This window comes from Sciurus carolinensis, chromosome 8 (assembly GCF_902686445.1).
Source record: "Sciurus carolinensis chromosome 8, mSciCar1.2, whole genome shotgun sequence".
NCBI lineage: Eukaryota > Metazoa > Chordata > Mammalia > Rodentia > Sciuridae > Sciurus > Sciurus carolinensis.
Window position 1 is genome coordinate 66270767 of NC_062220.1, and position 24199 is coordinate 66294965.

The 24199-nt window shown below is 36.6% G+C and overlaps 1 protein-coding gene across 2 annotated transcripts in view; it reads right to left on the reverse strand.

Moving 5' to 3' along the window:
- Window positions 1-3573: 3573 nt before the first annotated feature.
- The window catches only part of Pus7 (pseudouridine synthase 7), a 45989-nt gene continuing 25363 nt past the window's right edge, over window positions 3574-24199 (reverse strand). For both annotated transcript variants that reach the window (XM_047562631.1, XM_047562632.1), the window contains 9 exons: window positions 22527-22655; window positions 21752-21877; window positions 15824-15885; window positions 14498-14658; window positions 13290-13416; window positions 11622-11723; window positions 6812-6941; window positions 5476-5567; window positions 3574-4712 (listed from right to left, as the gene is read on the reverse strand). In XM_047562631.1, coding sequence (XP_047418587.1) covers window positions 4576-4712; window positions 5476-5567; window positions 6812-6941; window positions 11622-11723; window positions 13290-13416; window positions 14498-14658; window positions 15824-15885; window positions 21752-21877; window positions 22527-22655 — 1066 coding nt within the window. In that variant the 3' untranslated portion in view covers window positions 3574-4575. The remainder of the gene's footprint in view (window positions 4713-5475; window positions 5568-6811; window positions 6942-11621; window positions 11724-13289; window positions 13417-14497; window positions 14659-15823; window positions 15886-21751; window positions 21878-22526; window positions 22656-24199) is intronic.

A 24199-nucleotide genomic window follows, 5' to 3' on the forward strand; every position in this document is an offset into this window, starting at 1 on the left:
TAGGGGATCTTAATCTAAATATGCTGAAGTATCTTAACTTCTATGAAAACTGTGAGCAGGTGTTGCATATACTTTTCCCCTTTTCTTTCTCTGGAGACAGTGTTCATATTTCTTTAGTGTTCATTGTCCAAAATTAAGAAGTTCTATCCTATAGAAATATAGCCCCACAAGTAAGAAAGATTCCATCGAACAAAGAAAAACCTTAAAGTTATCCTTGGCTCTGGTAGTACTTTCTTTTCAACTTATGAAGGTCAGAACCTGAGCACACTCTACAATGTTTTTACTTTTTCATGTATGAAACAAAATGGTTTACTCTCCTAATCTGTTTTTTTTTTTTTAACCAGGGATTGAATCCAAGGGTGCTTAACCACTGAGCCATATCCCCAGCCCTTTTTATTTTCTGAGACAGGGACTCTGTTTCAGTCAGTTTTTTCACTGCTGTGACTAAAAGACCCAACCAGAACAACTGTAGAGGAGGAAAAGTTTATTTAGGGGCTTACAGTATCAGGTCTTGATCCATAGACAGCAGGCTCTGTTTCTTGAGGCTTGAGGTGAGGCAGAACATCATGGCAGAAGAGTGTGGTGAAGGGAAGCAGCTCAGGCCGATGATCAGGAGCAGAGAGAGGTCTCCACTTGCTAGATACAAATATATATCCCAAGCCACACCCCCAACTCCTCCAGCCATACACCACCTGCCTTCAGTTAGCACTCAATCCCATCAGGTGATGAATTCAATGATTGGGTTAAGACTCTTAACCCAATCATTTCTCCTCTGAACCTTTTTGTATTGTTTCACAATTGAGCTTTTGGTGGACACCTCACATCCAAACCATAAGTCTCACTAGGTTGCTTACAGCTTTGCTAAATTGCCAAGGCTATCTTTGAACCTGCAATCCTCCTATCTCAGCCTCCTGAGTCGCTGGGATTACAGGTTGGCACCACCATGCCTGGCTCCTCATCTGTTTTGCTCCAAGAAAGCACATACGTATCAGCATAAACTGGTAGTTGTATAATGCACACATATATGTATGTATATATACAGGTTACTAGAGACACATATGTATATGTACACACACACATATACATACATACATGCTTTCTTTTAAAGTGCAAATTGGCCACAAAATGTAAAATATATTCCACTGAAAATATCAGTTTGTGCTAATCTGTACTGCCTGGAGCAAATAGTAAAGTTTCAAGTACTGATGTACAATTGCAGCTGCTACCAATTTTTTTGGCTGATTCTAGAATCAACCAGATATTTTCTTTTTTTTGTGGCACGGGGTCTTGTTATGTTGCCCAAGTGGGCCTCTAAACCCAAGTGATCCTCCTGCCTCAGCCTCAGCTCAAATGATCCTCCTGCCTCAGCCTCCTTAGTAGTGGGGACTATAGGTGCCTGCCTATGAGTATTTTTTTTTTTTAATTAAGCTATCTATCTACTTATCACTTATAACATGTAACCATGAAAATTCTGGAATCAACCCGGTTTTTCTTTTTTAATAAGTACAACAGCTGTCTAGTTATTACTATAACATGAAATCACAAATAAAAACATTGCTAGTATGATCTTGATTATTGACCTAACTTTTCTGAGGAAATAGTTTTTTTTTTTTTTTAAACTGTGGATTGAATCTAGGAGTGCTTAACCACTAATCCACATCCCCAGGCCTTTTAAAATATTTTATTTAGAGACAGGTCTCACTGAGTTGCTAAGTGCCTCATTAACCTGCTCAGACAGGCTTTGAACACTCGATCCTCCTGCCTCAGCCTCCCAAGTCAGTGGCATTACAGATATGCGCCAACATGCCCAGCAGGAAATAGTTTTAATTATACTAAAAAATAATGTTCCTTTATTATTTATTTTAGGCAATAATTTAGGAAGTTATAATACTTTTATGTTAAGGTTTCTTTCAGGTTTTGTAAATTTACCTTGGAGAAACTTCCTCCCATTGTTAAAATGACCTGAATTCTATGTGAAGGTAATGACTTATTCCACACTAAGTCCCTTGAGTTAGACAGTATGTCCCTAGTTCTCAAAAAGGCGTGAAGATGGGGATGGAGTTGTCGCTCAGTGGTAGAATGCTTGCCTTGCATGCATGAGGCACTGTTCAATCATTAGCACCACATAAATAAATAAAATAAAGGCACTGTGTCCATCTACAACTAAAAATGAAAAAAAAAATTTTTGAAAAGTGAAGAATTCACTTCAAATTATTACTTTTCCATCGGTGTTTAAGAAAAGACATGCAGAAACTGATAAATTGCTAATGTAGCCAGGAAAATTAACTTATTACATGACACCATAAATATTTCCCAGATGAAGAAACCAAGTTTGGTCTCACTTTTTTTTTTTTAAATGTTAATTTATAAATGTAGGACTGTTGGATACACTTAGCAATAGGAATACTTAGATCCTCTTCATAAATAATTTTCATAATCATTCTGACAAAAGACAGGAACTGATTATTACGAGAAAGCACAGACAGAACCACTATACATTTAATAAACTTGGTTTTTGTAGGACGAGAATTTCTAGAAATTGGTCAGATAAAAGGGTAATTTTACCACAGCATTTCCTCCAGTCCTTTAACTTTGGCTGTGTAGTGGAGGTCAATAAAAGAAAAAGGCTGGGGCTGGGGAGATAGCTCAGGTGGTAGAGTGCTTGCCTCGCAAGCACAAAGCCCGGGGTTCAATCCCCAGCACAGCAACAACAACAAAAAAAAAGGCTTTGAATGACTATTCTCAATCTTGTTTCCATGGCCAGATAAAGGACAGATGTATTTCACACTGCATGGAGTGATGTTCCTGGTATAGCAGCTCTTCTCCATTCCTTTCTTTTCCACTCAAGAAAGCACACTGGCAGGTGAGGGAGTGACACTGGAGGGACCTCTTGAGTCCAGTCTAATAGTCACTCAGTCAGTCAGTCATGCCCTTAGATAGTCTTTTGTTTATTAATTTAAAAAAATTTTTTGGTACTATGGATTGAGGCTCTTAACCACTGAGTCACATCCCTAGATCCACTCCCTTTTTCCAAACAAGTTATTTATTTATTTATTTAGTTAGTTGTAGAAGGACACAATACCTGTATTTTATTTATTTTTATGTGGTGCTGAGGATCAAACCCAGCGCCTCACATAAGCTAGGCAAGAGCTCCATTACTGAGCTAAAACCCCAGCCCCCACCCCCAGTCCTTTTTATACTTTATTTTGAGACAGGATCTCACTAAGTTGCTTAATAAGGACTCACTAAGTTGCTGAGGCTGGCTTTGAACTTGTGATCCTCTTGCTTCAGTCTCCTGAGCTGTTGGGATTACAGGCATGTGCCACCGTGCCAGGCTTGATAGTCTTTTATGTTATTCTCAAACCTCACACCTCATCAAGACACACTTTTGTGCAACACCATTTCTTGTTTTTCTTTTCTTTTTTTAAATATTTTTTTTAGTTGTTATTGAACCTTTATTTATTTATATGTGGTGCTGAGAATTGAACCCAGTGCCTCACATGTGCTAGGCAAGTGCTCTACCACTGAGCCATAACCCCAGCCCCTGTCAACACCATTTCTGAGAAGCTTTCATTCACTTAGTTTCTTCCCTTTATTCAGGTACAAAATTCTCATTTTCATTTAGTTTTATGTATTCATTTATTTACATAATCAGTAGAAAGGAGTTTTAAAAAGTATTTATTACATTTGGCTCTAGAAATGACAGGAAATAAAAACTGATACAATTATGCTACACAACTTTGGAAAGGCATATTTATCCTTTCACACCAGAGAAAAGTTTTATGCAATGCCAGAAATGTAAATACCTAAGCAATTGATGACAAAGGGTAAATGCTGCTGTTAGAAGGAGCCCTTGGAAAATTTAAGTTTTCTTCTCTGCCATTATTTATTTTTGAGCAAATACCAATCTGGTGAAAGGAATTCTGAACATAAAAAGGCACCTAGAGTAAAAAGTAGACCTTAACCAATAAAAATGAACACATATGTTTATGTTAAGAGAAAGGGCCCTATTACTGCAACTCTCCTGCAAGGAATTGATAATAAATGCAAAAGCCATTGCAAACTAAAAATAACATAAATGCTTACCTGAATCCAGCAAATGAGATGCATAATGAAAATTACTGTATTTATATCCATAAATGGGGACTCAAATTATTTATGCATAATCAAGATTTGTTTTGTTGCATTTGCTCTTAAAATGCACTGTTGTACACTCCATTCAGGATATGTTAAAAATTCCTGTTGTCGACATGTATTCAACAAACTTAAAACTGCTACTTTAAACCAAAGTATTATAAAGTCAGTAAAGCTGATATTTTATTATGAGTTAAGCACCTAAAGTATATTATGACCAATTTATATTCTCTGAGCTAAAATTAGGATCCTCAGGATTTGTTCATATGTACAAATATTGCAAGTTATTTCTTTCAGCTAATAAAAACTTTTAAAAATACAAATAATCCTTTACTACAAAGATTCAAAATCCATATCGGGGTCTATATTATGAGATAAATGAACAGGAAGTCAGTAAGCAAACACTTGTCTGCATTTTCTCATCTACAGATAAGGGACTACTTAGCGGAGCCAGGTTGTATTCATCTGGGTCTGGTTCTTGATGCTGGTGTCCATTTTTAGCACTTCTCGAATAGCCATGGTAGCGTAAGTTGAAGGAGGAAGAGAAAAATCCATTTTCAGAGCCCTGTATTTGCCTTCTGCCAGGCAAGAAGAATAAAACAGTCAGAAAATGACAGTCACTGCAGACAGACTGGATAGAATCATATAATCTCTCTACAAATACACAGATTGTGCTCCTTTCCTTAGGTTTCTACTTCCCACAGTGGGGTCAGAGAATGAGACCATGGAAGTTAAGAGATCTGTGAGTATATAAACTAGTTGAAGTGATACAGTAATTCTATCCAGGAATCTTTATTAAAAGGGTAGATTACAGAAGAGCACAAGAGAAAAATGCATGTAAAAAGAACCTAAAAAAGAAAAGACAACAAAACAAATCCCAATTAGGGCAGGAAGGGGGAGAAAGGGAATAGAAAACAACAGAAAGAATTTGACATGATAATCTCTACTTTTCACTCATTTTGCTGCCTCTCTGTGGGAGATGGGGAGGAAAGAGTCTATCACCTAATATCACAACTATCTATAACATTCATTCATTTTCAGGGGGATTGACTATTTTAGTGGCTCGCCTCCAGTTTTTTTTGTTTTTTGTTTTTTTTTGCGGTGCTGGGGATTGAACCCAGGGTCTTGTGCTTACGAGGCAAGCACTCTACCAAGTGAGCTATCTCCCCAGCCCTCGCCTCCAGTTATAATCACGAAATCAAGATGATGAAACACAAAATAGAAATCAGAGTAGATGGGTTGTGCTGATGACTGTAAGAACAATTAAAAAAAAATTTACACTTTCATATGAGAGAACTGAAGTAAAAGTTGATAAAAGAACTGAAGATTGAGTGAACTTACCAGAAGCAAAAACTGGTGGTGGTTTCCCTTCTAGGTTGTCCACATCGGTGTTGAAAAGTGGAATTTTGGGATCATCATATGCAACTACTTCCCTATAAAATATATAATAAAAGATAGGTGTCACTGTGAACTGTCATAAATGGTATTAAGTTGGAGCTCAGTTGGTAGAGTGCTTGCTTTGCATGCACAAGGCCCTGGGTTCAATTCCTGGCACCACCAAAAAAAAAAAAAAAAAAAAGTACTAAGTTGCTCATCACCATTTCTTTTTTGTGGTACTGGGGTTTGAACCTGGGGTGCTCAACCCTCTTTACTTTATTTTGAGACAGGTCTTGCTAAATTGCCTCAGTCTCAAACTCATAATCCTCCTGCCTTAGTCTCCCAAGTTGCTGGGATTACAGGCATGCACCACTGAAAGGTTTTCATCATTTGTTTAGCAAGAAAAACACATAAGCCTATAAATAACTATAAGTAGAACTCTTCAATAACAGAATTTAGGGTCATATTTTATATATAATTATTGTTTCCATATTATACAGTAAGATGACAGATGATGTCAGCAAATGGCAGTGATACAAAATGCTTCCCTAAATGGAAATTCTTTTATATGATACTGATACATAGTAAACTTCATTTTGTACAGGGTGCTCCATTTCCTTCAGAGTAGTTACACTACCATCAACACCTTGGGAAAGATACTCTGAAAACTTCATAGCCCACAGACAGAAAAAAGGAAGAAGAGAGAATTTCCTGGCAATGGGCAAATAGTTCAGGATTTCATTTTTAAATTTTCAAATAAAGTTCTAGATAATACTACTAAAGTATTTTAAAATTAATTAACACAAGTATCCTCTTCTCTCTAGAAACATGATATTACAACAACCAGATTGTTATTGAAAACTCATAGTTAGAACTGAGTAATTCGCTCAGGGATAGCTCTGTATATGAATCTCAGTTTGTTCGAAATAGTGAAAAAAGTTTATTCTTTACACATTTCTTCAATAATTGAGGATGTCAACAACATGTAAAGGAAGTTGTTTTCAGTATATGATTGCATTCAACACAGCTTCATTTTCTCCCCTTTCTTTATAGTGGTGGGGATTAAACCCAGGGCCTTGTGCATGCCAGGCAAGTGCTCTATCACTGAGCTATATCACTTGTCCTTCATTAATTTGATGACTTGAAAAATACCAACTGGTAGCAGTAGTGATAATAGTAGTAAGAACAACAATAACATTAAACATTTATATGCTAGGTTCTAAGCACTGGAAAATGTATAAATGAGACAAAAACTTTATGTAGTAATTCAGCTCTACTTCATTCCAGACTTATTACTCACCAGCTGACATTTTGAGGACGAATAATGATCTTTCGGTAAGCCCCTGATAAGGAATAATCTCGAATTTTGTGTCTCATGTTGTCAATATCAAGATTGTCTGCTGTGAGCATTTCCCTGTAGGCTTCACTAACTTAATACAAAATACAAAAAGTTAGTTAAAATGAATTCTGTCAGCAAGTTAGCGTGACCTAGACTAGAACTAGTATTAACGTGAATTCAGCTAGAGTACCCTAATAAAACTAGCATCTCTATTTTATAATCCTAAGTCTGTTCTCTGGAGTCAAAACTTAGTAACTTAGTAATGGGGACTAGATGGTATTTTCAGCCTTGGTTTGCCAACTTGTAGGCTATCTTTGCAACTAGCCACAGTATGTATGGTGTAAGGTTCTCAAGCTCCCTACCAAAGGCCATTTCACCCAAAGTTGCTAAACCATAATTTATATGTGCTCAGAGTCAGAAGATACCATATACAGAGACTTCAAACACTCTCTGAAGAGGTACTTATAAATAACTGTATAAAAATAAGAGACCCTGGAAAACCATCTGTCTCACCCTCGCACCTGATGGAAAATCTTTTTTAACTCAAAAGAGACAATTTTTCAATGTTCACTTATAAGTTGTCATTTATGTGGAACTACTTCTTTATGAGGCACACAATTATTAGAAAGTTCTTCCTAATTAGAATAAGATACATTCCATGCTTGTATAACTATGTCAAAACGGATTCCACTGTCATGTGTAACTACTGTTCCCTTGTAACTTTTGTTGATTACTTTGGAACACAGTGGATTAACTTTCTTCCATGTGTATTCATAAAAATTCAACCCTGAAGTCACATCTTCATTAGACCAAATAATGGTTTCATCATTGCCCCTCTTTTTAAAATTCTGTGTTTTCCACCAAATCCTTTACCTGCTCCAGAGTAACAGGCTTAAGTTCAACAACTCTAAATTACTTATAACTTTTTATATATAGACTACTATATCAAACAAGGCCTTTTTTATTTGTTTATTTGATCAGTGGGCATAAATATGAGAATTTACATTTTACCCTACTAAATGCCTTCAGCAGTTCTTAACGCTGTTTCTCATACAACTAATATTAACTTGTACTACTTACAAATATGATATTTCTTTTTTTAAAAATATATTTTAGTTGTAATGGACACAATGGCTTTATTTATTTATTTTTATGTAGTGTTGAGGATTGAACCCAGTGCCTCACACATGCCAGGCGAGCACATTACCACTAAGCCACAACCCCAGCCCCATTATCATATTTCTTTATACAAGTTATTCATTAAAAATGCTGAATAAAGCTGGGTGTTGTGGCACATCCCTGCAATCCCAATGATTGCAAGTTCAAGATCAGTCTAAGCAACTTAGCAAGACCCTGTCTCGGAATAAAAAATAAAAAGGCTGGGGATGCAACTCAGAGGTTAAGTGCACCTGTACTTAAAAAAAAAAAAGTTGGCTAGTACAGAGACAAGGAAAGATGCCTCTACCACACAAGACAATAGGGATCCCTAAATAAAGCACCGTTCGATAGTAGGTGTGCATATCTTACATATCCAAATAGTGAAATACCACCCATCCAGTCTATGAATCCCTATTTTGGCTACAAAGTTTTATGACAAGGTTTTGATGAATGTATGTTCTTATTGGTACCAGTTAAGTTCCTGATCTTGAATTGTAGTCATCTTTCTTTTTTTTTTTTTAGTTGTCAATGGATCTTTATTTTATTTATATGTGGTGCTGAGAATCAAACCCAGTGAGTCACGCATGCTAGGCAAGCACTCTACCACTGAGCTACAACCCCAGTCCCCACCTTGCTTTTTTAAAAATATTTTTAGTGGTAAATGGACACAATACCCTATTTTTATGTGGTGCTGAGGATCAAATCCAGTGCTTCACATGTGTGAGGCAAGCGCTCCATCACTGAGTTGCAACCCTAGCCCTATAGCCATTTTTCTTATGATGGTTGATTTGAGGTATCAATTTGATTAGATTAAGGGATAATTGGGTAGCTGGCGAAGCATTACTTATTCTCAATGTTTCAGTAGGCACTGAACCTGTCTCCCTTCTGCTAAAAAGAAAACCCAGGTGATTTTTGCTTTTGATTAGGCTGATTGGGCTATCCCAAGTGTGTGTGAAGGTGTTTCTGAGGAGAGGCGTGAATCAGAGGACGGACTGGGGAAGACCTGCCCTCACTATGGACATGACCTGGATGAAATAAAAAGGCAGAACAGCAAATAATTTCCTCTCTCTTCTGGAGCTGGGACACCACCCCCCCTTTTTTTAATACCTTTGAACTTCAGAACTTCAGGTTCTCAGGCCTGTGGGTTCTAGGACTTGCACCAGCACCCCTATCATCACAGCCCCCAGGTTCTTGGCCCTTCAGTCTCTGATTCAGAATTATACCACTGGCTTCCCTGGTTTTCAAGTCTTTGGACTTAGACTGAACCATGCCTCTTCTGGTTTTCTAGCAAGTAGAGAGCCTATTGTAAGACTTCTCAGCCTCCACAATCAATGAACCAATTCTAATAAATCCTTTTTCTTATCTCTACATATCCTAATGCTTCTGTCTCTCTGGAGGACCCTAACTAAAACAAAGGGAAAGTGTGTCTTTTAGCATTTTATATGCCTTCCTTTCCACTAGTTCCAGGTACTGCTCTAACTTGGTTCCTGATCAGGGCAGACAGATCACACCCCTCCCTTACCCACCTCACTTCTTCCCATCCACTTCTTTCCCTCAGTAAGTCAGCCTGTATAAGTATTAAGAGTACAATAATTTGGTTGCTTTAATCAACATAAAAATGAAAGATTCATACTTAAGTTTTAAGAAATATAACATTTATAAGTAAAATAATTCTGGCCTCTTCTTTAAAAAAATTTTTTTTGTAGTTATAGACAAACAGAATGCCTTTATTTTATTTGTTTATTTCTATGTGGTGCTAAGGATGGAACCCAGTACCTCACACATGCTAGTAGGCAAGTGCTCCGCCACTAAGCTGTAGTCCCAGTCCCAATTCTGGTCTCTTAAGAGAAAAACTATTTTTAAAAAATATTTTTTAGATGTTGATAGGCCTTTGTTCATTTATTTATATGTGATGCTGAGAATTGAACCCAGTGCCTCGCACATGCTAGGCAAGTACTCTACCACTGAGCCACAACTCCAGTCCTGAGAAAAAATATTTTAATAAGCAGTCACCCCAAGGGTGGGGTTGTAGCTCAGTAGTAGAGCACTTGCCTAGCATGTGTGATGTACTGGGTTCAATACTCGCACCACATAAAAATATAAAAACGAAAAATAAAAGTATTAAAAAAAAAAAAAAAGTCATCCGATCTAGACTAGTCCTGGATAGGAGTAACTTCAAGGGTCAGTTCCACTAAATTGGACCCATGGTCAGAGCTGCTTTCTTTTTTCAATTTCTGAATCCCTAAATAATAAAGGTTCCCATTTCCACCTACCCAAATGGTATCTATGAAGGTAAAAAAAGTAATTCTTAGCAGCCTCTGGGGAATAGAAAGCAAAGGTAGAGAATTCTTTGTTTTCCTTTCTTTTTTTTTTTTTTTTGCACTGAGAATTGAACCTAGGGGCATTTTACCACTGAGCACAGTCCTTTTTATTTTTTGTTTTGAATCAGAGTCTCACTAAGTTGCTGAGGACCTTGCTAAGCTGCTGAGGCTGGCTTTGAACTTTCGATCCTTGGGCCTCAGCTTCCTGAGTTACTGGGATTACAGACATCACCAATCACACCTGGCTAACTTGTTACTTTATAAACTTCTATATTTATTGACTTTTTAAATATCATTAGTGTATGTTACTTAAATTATTTTTTTGTGTGTGTGTGGAATTGGGAATTTAACCCAGGGATGCTCTATCACTGAGCTTACACTCCCCATCCCAATCCCGTCCCTTTTTAATTTTGAGACAGTGTCTCACTAAATTCAAGACTCACCTTGAACTTTGTGATCTTCCTGCCTTAGTCTCGTGAATCACTGGGATTACAGGTATGTGCCACTGCACCTGGCTTCACATAATTTTTTTCTTTTGCGGTACTGAGGATCAAACCCACGGCCTCATGTATGCTATGAGCTTAATCCCCAGTCCCTTACATACTTTTGTTTTATTTTGTTACTGAGGATTTAACCTAGAGGTGCTTTTCCACTGAGCTACATTCCCAGCCCTATTTATTTATTTATTTATTTATTTATTTATTTATTTAGAGACAGTGTCTCAGTTGCTTAGGGCCTTGAAAAATTGCTGAGGCTGGCCTTAACCTTATGATCCTCCTGTCTCAGCCTCAGGAGCCATTGGGATTACAGGCATGTACCACTGGGCCTTGGTCCTTATGTAGTTTCTAAAAAGCAATGTTGAGGCAGAATTATCTATCTACTATCTCAATGATTTTTCAGACTCTTTCCATACTTAATATGAATTAATGAACTTCAGAAATTTAAATAATGAAAACAATAATGATAATACAACTATTATTACTGTAACCATCTAGTTTCTTTTTATTTGTTTTGTTTTTTTGAGATGGGGTCTTGCTACGTTGCCCAGGCTGGTCTCAAACTTGGGGCTGAGGCAGTCTTCCCACTTCAGCCTCCCTAAGAGCTAGGACTACAGATGTGCAACACCATTCCTGGCTTTAGTTTCTTTAAATTATTCATTTGAATGCAACCCTTTTCAGAGACCTTCATAAATAATCACAGTTTATATGTGTTTGAAATCTAAATATCTCTTTAAGTGTGATGAAAACAAATCTAGTGGCTTAATTATGTTAGGCTACTTTCCCCATACTTACTTTTATGCTTTGGGTAGATAACATCAAAACCAGGCAAGGGCATTACCACATCATGAATGGAGTAATTATTAACATCTTTGTCTTCAATATAGGTGGCTGTGGCTGCAAATCCACAAATAAACAATAAGAAAAGAAGCATTATTTTCATGAATTCCTAAAATTATACACACATAAGCAAATCAAAAGTGCAACTTTTACATGTTCAGCGGCCTAGGAAGCTTAAAGATACATAAATATACCCTTGCCATATTTGATCATACCCTTTTGTCTTTTCTATTCTAAGAAATAAAAATAAAATATTTAGTAGAATTCACAGTGAATATTTCTAAAACACTTTCCAGCTGCATACTCATCATCTGGGAATGCCTACTTTTAAAAATCAGTTACTTGGGCTGGGGTTGTGGCTTGGTGGTAGAGCACTTGCCTAGCATGTGGGAGGCACTGGGTTCAATCCTCAGCACCACGTAAAAATAAATAAACAAAATAAAGACATTGTGCCCATCTACAACTAAAAATATATTTTTTTAAAAAATCAACTACTTAATCCTTTGTATTTATTAATCTATCTATTTAGTTACTTTTACTTTATCCTTCTAAAGCAACATTACAAATACTTTTTACAAAGCTATCATACAAATATGCATTCTCTCCTAAAAGAATAAACTATGTAAAAATCAGCCTGTAGTTAGAGGATGAAATATGGTGGCACATGGGACATTAAAATGCATTGGATGTGAGCAGTACTGCATGAGGAAAAAGGTGATACATCAGGGAAAAAACAAGCTAATAGATGGCAGTCAGGTATGCTACTGACCTTGGAATATGGACCTTGAAATCAAACAAACTTGATTTTGGAACCCAGCCTTTTCTGTTTTCAACCAGCTGTGAAACACTGGACAAGAGACTAAACTCCATGAAAAACAGAGTGCTTTTCAGTAGTACCATGAGGTTTAAACTGGAAGATGAAGATAAAGGGCTTAGGGCAAGACCTGGCATACAGCAGGAGCTCCAGAGCAGATAGGACATGAGTGCTGTCTTATGAATGCTTGGGCTCAGTATGCACTATATGCCCATTCTATCAGGGCCCACATGTAAGTTAGCTCCAGTCTGGTGTTGATCTGAAGAAACACTACAAACTGGCTGAGAGGTTGAGACACATGTAGAAACATTGCATATCTGCTAAGACCAGATTAAGCTTTGGAAAGGAATTTCAGCCATCAGTTTTAAATCTTATTCCATATACTAGTTGAGAAAATGGAGGCCTAGAGAGTCACATGCTTACTTAAACCAGATGTGTATGTGTATGTATGTATGTGTGTATATATATATATATATATATATATATATATATACCGACTGAGTTATCTCCCCAGCCCCCAAGATGTATATTTTTTTAACAGAGATCCATTTCAAACTTACTGAACATCTCTCTCTCTCTTTTTTTAATGTACTGGGGATTGAACCCAGGAGTGCAACATCCCCAGCCACCCTACCACCATCCTTTTGTTGAGAAGGATCTTGCTAAGTTGCTGAGGGTGGTCCCAAGCTTGCAATTCTGCTGTGCACCACCATGCCCTGCTCTTTTTAATTAGTAGCCAGGCAAGATTTTAAAGCCACTAATTTCAAATACCTGACTTCTTGTTTGAACAATGATATGTGCTGTTTTACCTCCTTTAAGAACAAGGTCCCCTGGAACAGGTTTCAACCCATAATCTTCTATCCTCTTGCTCACCATGTTATTCCACACATAGCTTTGATAGCTATGAATATACATTAAACGATTATTTCTTGGTATCTGGAGGGAAGGAAAAAAATAGTTAGGAAAAAGATATTCTGATTATACTAACACTCTTTTTTTTTTTTTTGGGTGCTGGGGATTGAACCCAGGGCCTTGTGCTTACAAAGCAAGCACTCTACCGACTGAGCTATCTCCCCAGCCCCGTCTGATTATAGAAAGTACTGCAGTTTTCAAAACACCTTGTTTGTTTAGTGATGATTCTAGTACAAGAAACTCATACTTTAAATTTCTCATTTTTTAGTAGCCTGTAGAAGCAGTGACTAATACAGAGCATTAAATATTAGAAATGGAAGACCTCGAACTAAAGGGCATTAACAGTCATCACTGGCAGCAGTTCACATTTTACATCCACAATGCATACATACATCTAGGCAACTAAAACAAACGCTATGGAATTTATACCCTAAGCCAAAGATTTGAACTTCGAACTCGAGGAATCTAACAAATTAATTATACAGTAAATAGTTGTTTCTCCTCCATAATTTTACAGAAGGAGAACACCTACAATGATCGAATGATAACTAATTTCATACAGAAAGAATTTTGTTTTTCCAGTATATTTGGGGGAAAGTAACGAAGGCTTAAGCTTAAGGGCTAAACTTTAAGCGTCCTGGATTATACAAAAATATCAGTAGTACAGGCTGTACTTGCCAAGATGTTACCCACCCTCGATCCACCCTCATGAAACCAGACTAACATAATTATTTAGACTGTTTACGTCCAATTCTCTTCCTTAGGCAGTTTACAGTCCTAATGATGATGATCAAGAAATGACAGTACAATGGATTCTGAATTTCTCAAAAAAACACTTAAATTTCCAATGGAGATCAAGTTCTCCACATTAATACTTTTCTTATGCCCTCGAAGTTAGTAAGTACTGTTGAGAATGCCCACATCCTCCTGCTTATCACCATTCAGGGTCTGAACAAGGATCACTCAGTAAAGCACCTCTTGGAGATCACCAAAGGACCCTTCTTTAGTTTCTGTTCTTTCAAAATTTAGTAAAATCTTCCAAGATAAAGTTTAAAAAGCATTAAACCACCTTAAGCCATTGCCTGACTTCACAAATCGCACTCACTATGCCAAATGCAGAGACTATATTCTTCATTCCATATTTTGAAAGTCCTCGAAGCAGCTGCCCTTCCACACACCTTTTGACAGGTAGTTTTCTGAGGGCAGCAGCTGGGTCCTTGGTCTTCGCCCATTCTTCCCTGCATTTTACCAAGTACCCCTTTTCAGCTGTGGGAGGAAAAAAGCATTGATTTAAATAACTATTTATCCAAATGGATAAACCTTCACAACTCAACATGCTTCTTGGGCAACACAACATTAGAAAATGCTAGTTGGGGGGCTGGGGAGATAGCTCAGTTGGTAGAGTGCTTGCCTTGTAAGCACAAGGCCCTAGGTTCGATCCCCAGCACCCCCCCCCCAAAAAAAAAGAAAAAAAAGAAAATGCTAGTTGTGATGTAGGTGCCACGAAGAGCTCTGCTCACCTGGGGATAGACGCCAGAAAGGGAAAAAACTGCAACTGAGCAAGAGTACAGAATTACGGGTTGGGGTAGTTGTTCAGAGGCAGAGAGCTTGCCTAGCATGTGTGAGGCACTGGCTTTGATCCTTAGCACCACGTAAAAATAAAAAAATAAAGGCATGCTGTCCATCTACAACTACCAAAAAAAAAAAAAAAGTACAGAATTATACGACTCTATCAACATACTATTTCCCACCCAGGGCAACAACAAAAGCTATTGATTCATTATCATCACAGCTAATTCAACAGAAGACAAAAACTTGGTAGTTCTTTCTTCCTCTCCTTTTCCACTGTGCTGTCAAGTTTTGATTTACTTTCCTTAAATTTAGATAATTTTATTTTTTCCTTAGCTCGAAAATAAATACATAAAACGAATACAATTATTTTGACAATTTAAAAAATTCTAGTTAAATCCCTTTTATATAGCAGAGCTTTAAAGATACTTTTGGGAAAATTTTTGTGCACTCTTTAAAAATTCTCAGGGTGTTTTGCCATTCCATAATACCATACCTTAACAAAATGGTCACAAGTATATGATCCCCACACATTCAGAGATTTAATAGTGAATGAAGGGAAATGAATTTAATTCTTAATATATTCATTGATAAATTAAATGAACTGAAGAACTAAAATCAGGATATAAATTTAAAATTGCAAATATATATATAAAATTTGTGAAAAATGAAGAAATAAATTGTACATTAATTTATTTTTATTTTTTAATTTTTAGTTACAGATGGACATAATACCTTTATTTTATTTATTTTTATGTGGTGCTAAGGATCAAACCCACTTAAAAGTGCTAGGCAAGTGCACTATCACTAAGTTACAATCCCAGCCCCTTATCTATGTTCTTAACAAGAATTTTATTCTTACCTCCAGAACGGGGTTTTAGTATTAAATCCATGACTTCTGTCCAGGAATTTTGTAGAATAGCTCTAAAATTAAACAGTACTTACTTTACTTAACTTGCATTAAGATGAAGCTTCTATGCCCAATTCTTTGAAGAGTTAACAAATCATACTAACTTTATATTATTTTACTAAATGTTAGCAGAAAAACAATGATATTGATTTCAAATGTAAATGCCAAAAGAACTTTAGAAATAAGGAGAGAATAAAGAACATAATGCTTACTTATAACATTTAAGTTTCAAAAGTTGCAACAGTATAAATACTATCTAGTTGACTTTAAGTCATTGTACATGGTATATCTATGTGAATTAAAGATAATTCCTTGTAAGTGCCAAAACTTGTTGGTAATTTCTAAAAAAATTTCTCCATGTTAAATACTTTCTTACCTAGGCAAATGGAATAAATACAATTAATCCTTCTTGGTATTCTTGCCAAAATATAAATATCTTTATTTTTGGAGATTTAGAAGTTATATTTCTTGTAATTACATTAATATATTTCTTATTGTTGACCATCCTTAGTCCTGGAACAAGTCATATTACATCAGTCTTTAAATGCACTCCTGGGATGATAAATTACTCAGCTGGACAGGCTTTTAGCAAAATCTACCCCTCCTTTTCTTTTATGGTGCTAAGGATTGAACCCAGGGCCTTGTGCATGTGAGGCAAGTGCTCTACCAATGAGCTACACTCCAGCCCACTTTTAGCCAAATTTCAGTAGTTCAATATTTAATTTAATATTTAATACTAACCCAGTACTTGGCACTGATCTGCCAGATATAACAGAAAGACTTAAATGCTAAAAGCCTTTATTCAGTATCAACTGTGTTATATAAAATTATAACCTGCAGGTCAAATCTGGTTGGTCATCTGACTTTGTAAATAAAGTTTTACTGGAAAACAGCTATGCTCATTCATCTGTATATTGTCTATGGCAGCTTTCACACTATAACACTAGAGTTTATTGGTTGTAACAAACACTATAGAGTGTCACACAAAGCCTAAAATGTTTACTATCTGGCCCTTCATAGAAAAACTGCCAACACCTGGTATAATATGATTCTTAACTGCCAAGACTTCTCTATACCTTTTAGATGCTACCATGTATTGTGCAGATATCAACTTTCATACTAAATATATACATATCTGATTTATGAAAGGCTATCATATTCAGATCTGTTATACTATATAGAAAGATGGTTTGTTCTTTTCTTCCTCTTTTTTTATTGGTACTAGAGATTGAACCCAGAGGTGCTTTACCAATGAACTATATTCCTAGTCCATTTTATTATTTTTTTTAATTTTTGAGGCAGGGTCTTTTTTTTTATTGGTACTAGGGATTGAACCCAGGGGTACTTAACCACTGAACCATATCCCCAGTTCTCTCACTCTCCCCTTTCAAATTTTTTATTTAGAGATAGGGTCTTGCTGAATTGCTCTGAGCCTCACTAAATTACTGAGGTTGGTCTTGAACTTGTGACCCTCTTGCCTCAGACTCCTGAGTCACTGGGATTATAGGGAAGTGCCACTGCACCCAGTTATTTTTCCTTCTTCCACAGTTTTATTTTACTGTGGTAAAATAAACACAAAATTTCTTAACCTATTCATCTATTGATGGGCATATGGGTTGATTCCATAATTTAGCTATTGTGAATTATGCTGCTGTAAACATTAATATGGCTGTATTGTTATAATATGCCAATTTTAGATCTTTGGGAAAATGGTAAAGAATGGGAAAGCTGGGTCACATGGTGGTTCCATCTCTAGATTCTTGAGGAGTCTCCATACTGTTCTTTCAGAGTGGTTGTACTAGTCTGCAGTTCCACCAATGTATGAGTACCATTTTCCCCACAACCTCATCAGCATGTATTGTTGTTCATACCTCTGGTCATTGCTCTTCTGAGTGGAGTGAGATCAAATCTCACTGCAGTTTTGATCTGCATTTCCCTGATTGCTAGAGATGTTGAACATTTTTTCATATATTTGTTGGCCATTTATTTCTTCTTTTGAGAAGATTCTGTTTAGTTCTTTTGCCCAGTTATTGATTGGGTCATTGGTGTGTGTGTTTTGGTATTAAGCTTTTTGAATTCTTTGTATATTCTGGATATTAATTCCCTATCCAAAGAGTAGTTGGCCAAGATTTTTTCCCCATTCTGTGGGTTCTCTCTTCACACTTTTTTTGGGGGGAGGGGTACCAGGGTTTGAACTCAGGGGTACTCAACCACTGAGCGACATCTCCAGTCCTATTTTGTATTTTATTTAGAGACAGGGTCTCACTGAGTAGTTTAACGCCTTGCTGTTGCTGAGGCTGGCTTTGAAGTCATCCTGTCTCAGCCTCCTGAGGTGCTGGGATTACACCATTGTGATCGGCTCTCTTCATTTTTAATCCTTTCCTTTGTTGTGCAGAAGATTTTTAGTTTGATGGCATCCTACTTATTGATTCTTGGTTTTATTTCTTGTGCTTTGTTGGGCTTATTAAGGAAGCTGGTGCCTGCACCTATACAATGGGAGTGTTGACCCTAGGTTTTCTTCTACAGTTGTAAAGTATCTGGTATAAATCCTAAGTTCTTTGATCCATTTCAATTTGAGTTTTGTACAGGGTGAGAGAGAGGGGTCTAATTTCATTTATCTACATTCAGTTTTCCCAGCACCATTTGTTGAAAAGGCTGCTTTTTCTCCAACATATATTTTTAGCATGGATGTCTGTGTCTGTTCCATTGGTCTTCATGTCTATTCTGATGCCAGTGCCATGCTGCTTTTGTCATTACAGTTCTGTAGTATAATTTCAGATTAGGTTTTGTGATGCTTCCTGCTTTGCTTTTCTTGCTTAGTATTGCTTTGGTTATTGTGGGTCACCTATTCTTCCAAATCAATTTAAGAATTTTTTTTCTTCTGTGAAGAATGTTATTGATATGTTGAGGGGGACTGCACTGAACCTGTGTATTACTTTTGGTTGTATGGCCATTTTGACAGTATTGATTCTGCCCATCCAAAAACATGGGATGTCTTTCCACCCTCTAAGGTCTTCAATTTCTTTTTCTCAGTGTTCCATAATTTTTATTGTAGAGCTCTTTTACTTCCTTAGATTAATTCTCTAGGTTGTTTTTTATTTTATTTTATTTTATTTTGTGGTGGTGGGGATTGAATCCAGGGCCTTGTGCTTGCAAGGCAAGGACTCTACCAACTGAGCTATATCCCCAGCCCCCAATTTTTTTTTTTTGAGGTTATTGTGAATGAGATGGTTTTCTTGATTTCTTCCTTGGCTGAATCAGTGTTGGAGTATAGAAAAGCTATTGATTTATGGGTGCTGATCTTGTATCCTACTACTTTGCTAAATTCATTTATAAGCTCTAGAAATCTTCTGGTGGGATTTTTTGGGTCTTCTAGATATAATATTATATAATGGGCAAACAGGCCTAGTTTGACTTCTCCTTTTCCAATATATCCCTTTCATTTCCTTTTTTTGCCTTACTGCTCTGGCTAATGTTTCTAGGACTATATTGAAAAGGAGAGGTGAGAGTGCACAGCCTTGTCTTCTTTCTGATGTTAGAGAAAATGGTTTTAGTTTTTCTCCATTGACTATGATGTTGGCTTTGGGTTTATCATAAATGGTCTCTTACAATGTTAAGTTTCTTTGATACCTAGCTTCTCCAGTGTTTTTAACACGAATAGATGCCGGATTTTTATCAAAGGTCTTCCCTGCATATATTGAGATGATCAGGTGATTTTTGTCCTTAATTCTGTTTAAGTGATGAATTACATTTATTGATTTGCTTATGCTGAACCAAACTTACATCCCTGAAATGAAATCCACTTGATCATTGTGTATTATCATTTTTATGTGTTTTTAAGAGGTAGGCTGTAGAAATGGTTTGGAATTTTGAATTGACTCTGTACTGACCTTTGAGCATGCTATGTAATTTTTGATCCTGGATAAATTTGATACCATTTTAATTAGCTATTTGTATCAATTATTGTTAGAATGCAAAAATTACAGGGCATAATGGCTCTCCTTCTGCTGAATTAATTACAAATGTATAGATTGATACAGCCTTCCTAAATGTTCTATCTCATAATACAATTAGCATCTTTATTATCTTTACTCATGTCCTATAACCAGGTTTCTTTCTTTTTTTTTTTTTTTGGTACTGGGGATTGAACTCAGGGGCACTTGCCCATTGAGCCACATCCCCAGCCCTACTTTGTATCTTATTTAGAGACAGGTCTCACTGAGATGCTTAGTGCCTTGCTTTTGCTGAGGCTGGCATCATAGGCATGTGCCACCACGCCCAGCTAATTAGCAAGGTCGAAAACATATTTTTCCACTATAGTAATCTTCTTGGTAACAATTTTTTCTGTGGTTAGCAAACTTTACTTGTTTTTTTTTTTTTTAAAGTTAAGAGACAGGGTCTATGTAACCCAGGCTGGCCCAGAACTCCTGGGCTCAAGCAATCCTGTACCTTAGCTGCCCAAGTAACAGGAACTATGGGTAAATACCATGTTCAAATGCTATAATTTTAAAATTTTAGTATCCATTTACTGAGCATTTACTATATACTATGAGTAGAAATAAATGCTGCATAAGCAACATCTCACTTCATTTCACTATGTAAGGTTGGTATTATCTCCTTTTTACAGATGAATTAGGTTGATAACTCGAGTCTGACTTCCCAACCCGTACTTTGATCTTTCACAACACTGCTTTAAAGAGATAAAGGACCCAACTACTTGGGAGGTTGAGGCAGGTGGTTGGCAAGTTTGAGACCAGTCTCAACATCTTAGCAAGACCCTGTCTCAAAATAAAATAAAAAGGAATGGAGATATAGTTTAGTGGTAGAGCACCCCTGGGTTCAATCACCAGAACTAAGTGGGAAAAGGGTAGAGGAACTATATGATAGAATTTATCATTTTGTGCTTCTAAAATCACACAAAGAAATATGCACTTTCATATAGTTAGCTGCTGAAATAAATGGACTAGAATTCAAGGAAGCTCCATTTCCAGAACTATAGCTATCTAACAAATGAGCTTGGGTTAACCTCTCTCTCTCTCTCTTTTTTTTTTTTGCAGTACTGGGGATCGAACTCAGGGCCTTGTTCTTGCGAGGCAAGCACTCTACCAGTTGAGCTATCTCCCCAGCCCTTGGGTTGACCTCTCTAAGCCTAAATTTCATCTTTTCTAAAATGAAGACTTGAAACATAAGGCAGATCAACTCTTGGATCACTTCCAATTTGTAACTATAGTTTTAATTCATATGAATAATTACTTTATGGAACATAATCTCTGGTGGTTAGCAGGATTCCCAAAGTAGATATATGAAGTGATTTCTACCCTAGTTTACCCTAGAAGGGTTTCCTATTATCCAAAAGTTCTTTCTTTAAAGGGTCTGGGGAAGGGCAGGTCACAGTTTAATAAACTAGGAATCATTTGCTAACACAGATCATAATGCACACCATTTCAGTCTGGCTACTCTGGTAAGAGTTACCCAACTGCTGGGTCACTTACTGAGGCAAGACTTAGCTCTTAAAAATAAGAACAGAATCCCTGGGGGGCTATCAAAGGTGACACAAAAACCTTCTACCCAGGTCATGTCTTTTGAACTCTTAGATTTTTTTATCTTACGCATGCATTATCTTAAAATAGAACAAAAATTAAATTAAAAGAGGCTGTGGATCAGTGGCTTATTTACCCTAAACATGAAGAAATCTAAAAATAATTTAAAACACCACCAACAGAAACCTTACTTCTTTTTTTTTGTGTGGTGCTGGGGATCGAACCCAGGGCCTTGTGCTTGCAATGCGAGCACTCTACCAACTGAGCTATCTCCCCAGCCCCTTACTTCCTTTTTATAAGGAACCTCCTTTAGACAAAAGCCACAAAATTAAATACAAACCTCCCAACTTGATATGTAGGGACAGCTGTAGTTCCAAATCTTTGCATTCCATAGTAGTTAATAAATCCAATCTCCTTAAGAGAGTTCATAGCTTGTTGTACTTGGTCATCAGTTCCTGTTATATTTCTGCAGGGGCCCAAATTATCCAGAGTAAAATATTTACAGTCAAACACATTTGAGAATGTGCATTATAAATGATTATGACTCATCTTCCATATATCTCCTTTGCTCTTTTGTACTTTATCTTCCCCTCCTGAGAGCTCTTAATTGTGGAAATATATTTTTAACAGTAAATTTATCATTTTAGTAATTTTTAAGTGTATAATTCCATGGCTGTGAGTACACTTACAATGTTGTGTATCCTTTACCACTACTACTTCCTGAACTTTTGCATCTTCCCAAAACTGAAATTCTGTACCCATTAAATGATAACTCTCCATTCCTCCCTGCCCCCAGTACACTTTACTTTCTGCAGATCTGCCTCTTCCAGGTATCTCACTGAAATGAAATCATAGGCTATTTTTTAACATAGTATTTGAAGACTGTGGTTTTCCAAAGGTTGTGCTAAGCTTTAAAAGGAAGGTGGAGATTATTTGTCAGTACAAATACGATAGAAGCATTTACCTCAGGTCCTCTCAGGCCCAGTACTGCCTTTCCTCTTGCCCATTCCTATTAGTACCAGTTAACTTGCACCTGATTAACAACTATTATGAACAGACTCAAGGTGATTAGGCAAAACATCCTCTGGTCAGCATTCCTACCTTCAGTTCTTTACCTGAGAACAACAGTGAAGTGATTCCCTTGAAGCTCTCCCAGTTTCAGAGGGTTTTTCTGATAGCTGAAATTTCCTAGCTTAAAGTTCATCAAGCATTTATTCAGGTGGGCAAGTCTTTGTGCAGTTATTCTTTAAAAAAAAAGAGAGAGAGAGGGAGAGAGAGAGAGATAAGAGAGAGAAGGAGGATCATGAATTATTGTCTAACTGAAATAATCTAAGATACCTTACTACAGAAAACAAGGCTACACCACAACTGTGACTATTGGAAAAGACAGGCACTGAAGAAGGTGGGACAGCACAATTTTCTTTTCCTTCTGGATTGTTCTTTCAACACAGCAGTGCCTGTTCCTATGGGAATAACATGACTTTGTCCATATTTTATATACTTAAATACTTCTGTAGTTAATATACTGAGTAAGAAAACAATATCTGTGCAATTTTCTATTTTTCATGGGGGGATGTGAGAAAAGGGATGGTGGCAGAGAGCAAACCCATGTAATTATAAATAATGGTATCAAACACTTTAAAAATGGCCAGTCATATTTTTGTCTATCAGAAAAATACTGTAAATATATTACAGAAAACTTGGAAAACACAAAAAAGTATCGAGAAAATTCAAAGATTTATCCCCTGGAAAAAAAATCTGTTCAATCTAACTTTGAATTTCTTCCCATTCTTTTTTTAAACACATGTTAAAGTTACATATATAGCTAGTATCCTCCCACAAATCTGTACCCTGATGCTACCATTTAATATGAATGTTTTCTACACTGTTATAAAAATTTCATTAAAAATTCCTTATTTTCTTCAATAGGAAATCTATGTAGAAAAACAAAACCCTGTACTGAAAAGTCTTTGTCCTATCTCTATCCCCAAGGCCCCTTCCCACTCAGCCAATATAAAGTTTTTTATATGTTTCCCTGTATACATAAACATGTATCTCTACTATCTTCTTTGTTGAGAATTTTTTTGTATATATGCATGTTATGTATACAGAAAAATAAATCACAAATGTCCAGATGATAAATTTTCACAAAGTAAGCACACCCATGTTAACAAGTACCTAGGTCCTCCCTTTTAAAAAGAAAATTTTGGTACATAAGATATTGGATTGGAGGCTGGAGATATAGTTCAGTTGGTAGAGTGGTTGCCTTGTAAGCACAAGGCCCTGGTTTGAATCCCCAGTACCACAAAAAAAAAAAAAAAAAAAAAAAAAAAAAAAAAGATATTGGATTGGGGATGGAGCTCAGTGGTAGAATGCTTGCCTAGATTGCATAAGGCCCTGTATTCAATCCCTAGAACTGAAAAATAAAAATTAAAAAATAGTTCAGCATTTTGCTTGAGGCATTTGAAGAATGCCTCTTAGAGGTTTGCTTTATCCACACAGTACTTCTGAAGCCGCCTCATCTTTGTACAGCTGCACAGTATGGCTGCTGCATTGTCCTTTAATGGACATTCAAGTGCAGGTAATTTTCCCCTCGTGCTGCAGATCAAACCCAAAGCTTTGAGAATGTAAGGCAAACACTGAACTATACCCCCAGCCCTTCTTTCAAAGAATATTTAAACTGCTACCCATCTTTTGCTATTTACAAACAAATGTTTCTATATATAAACAATAGCAAATATCCTCATACACATTTCTTTGTGCACTTATACAGGTGTTTATATGGGAT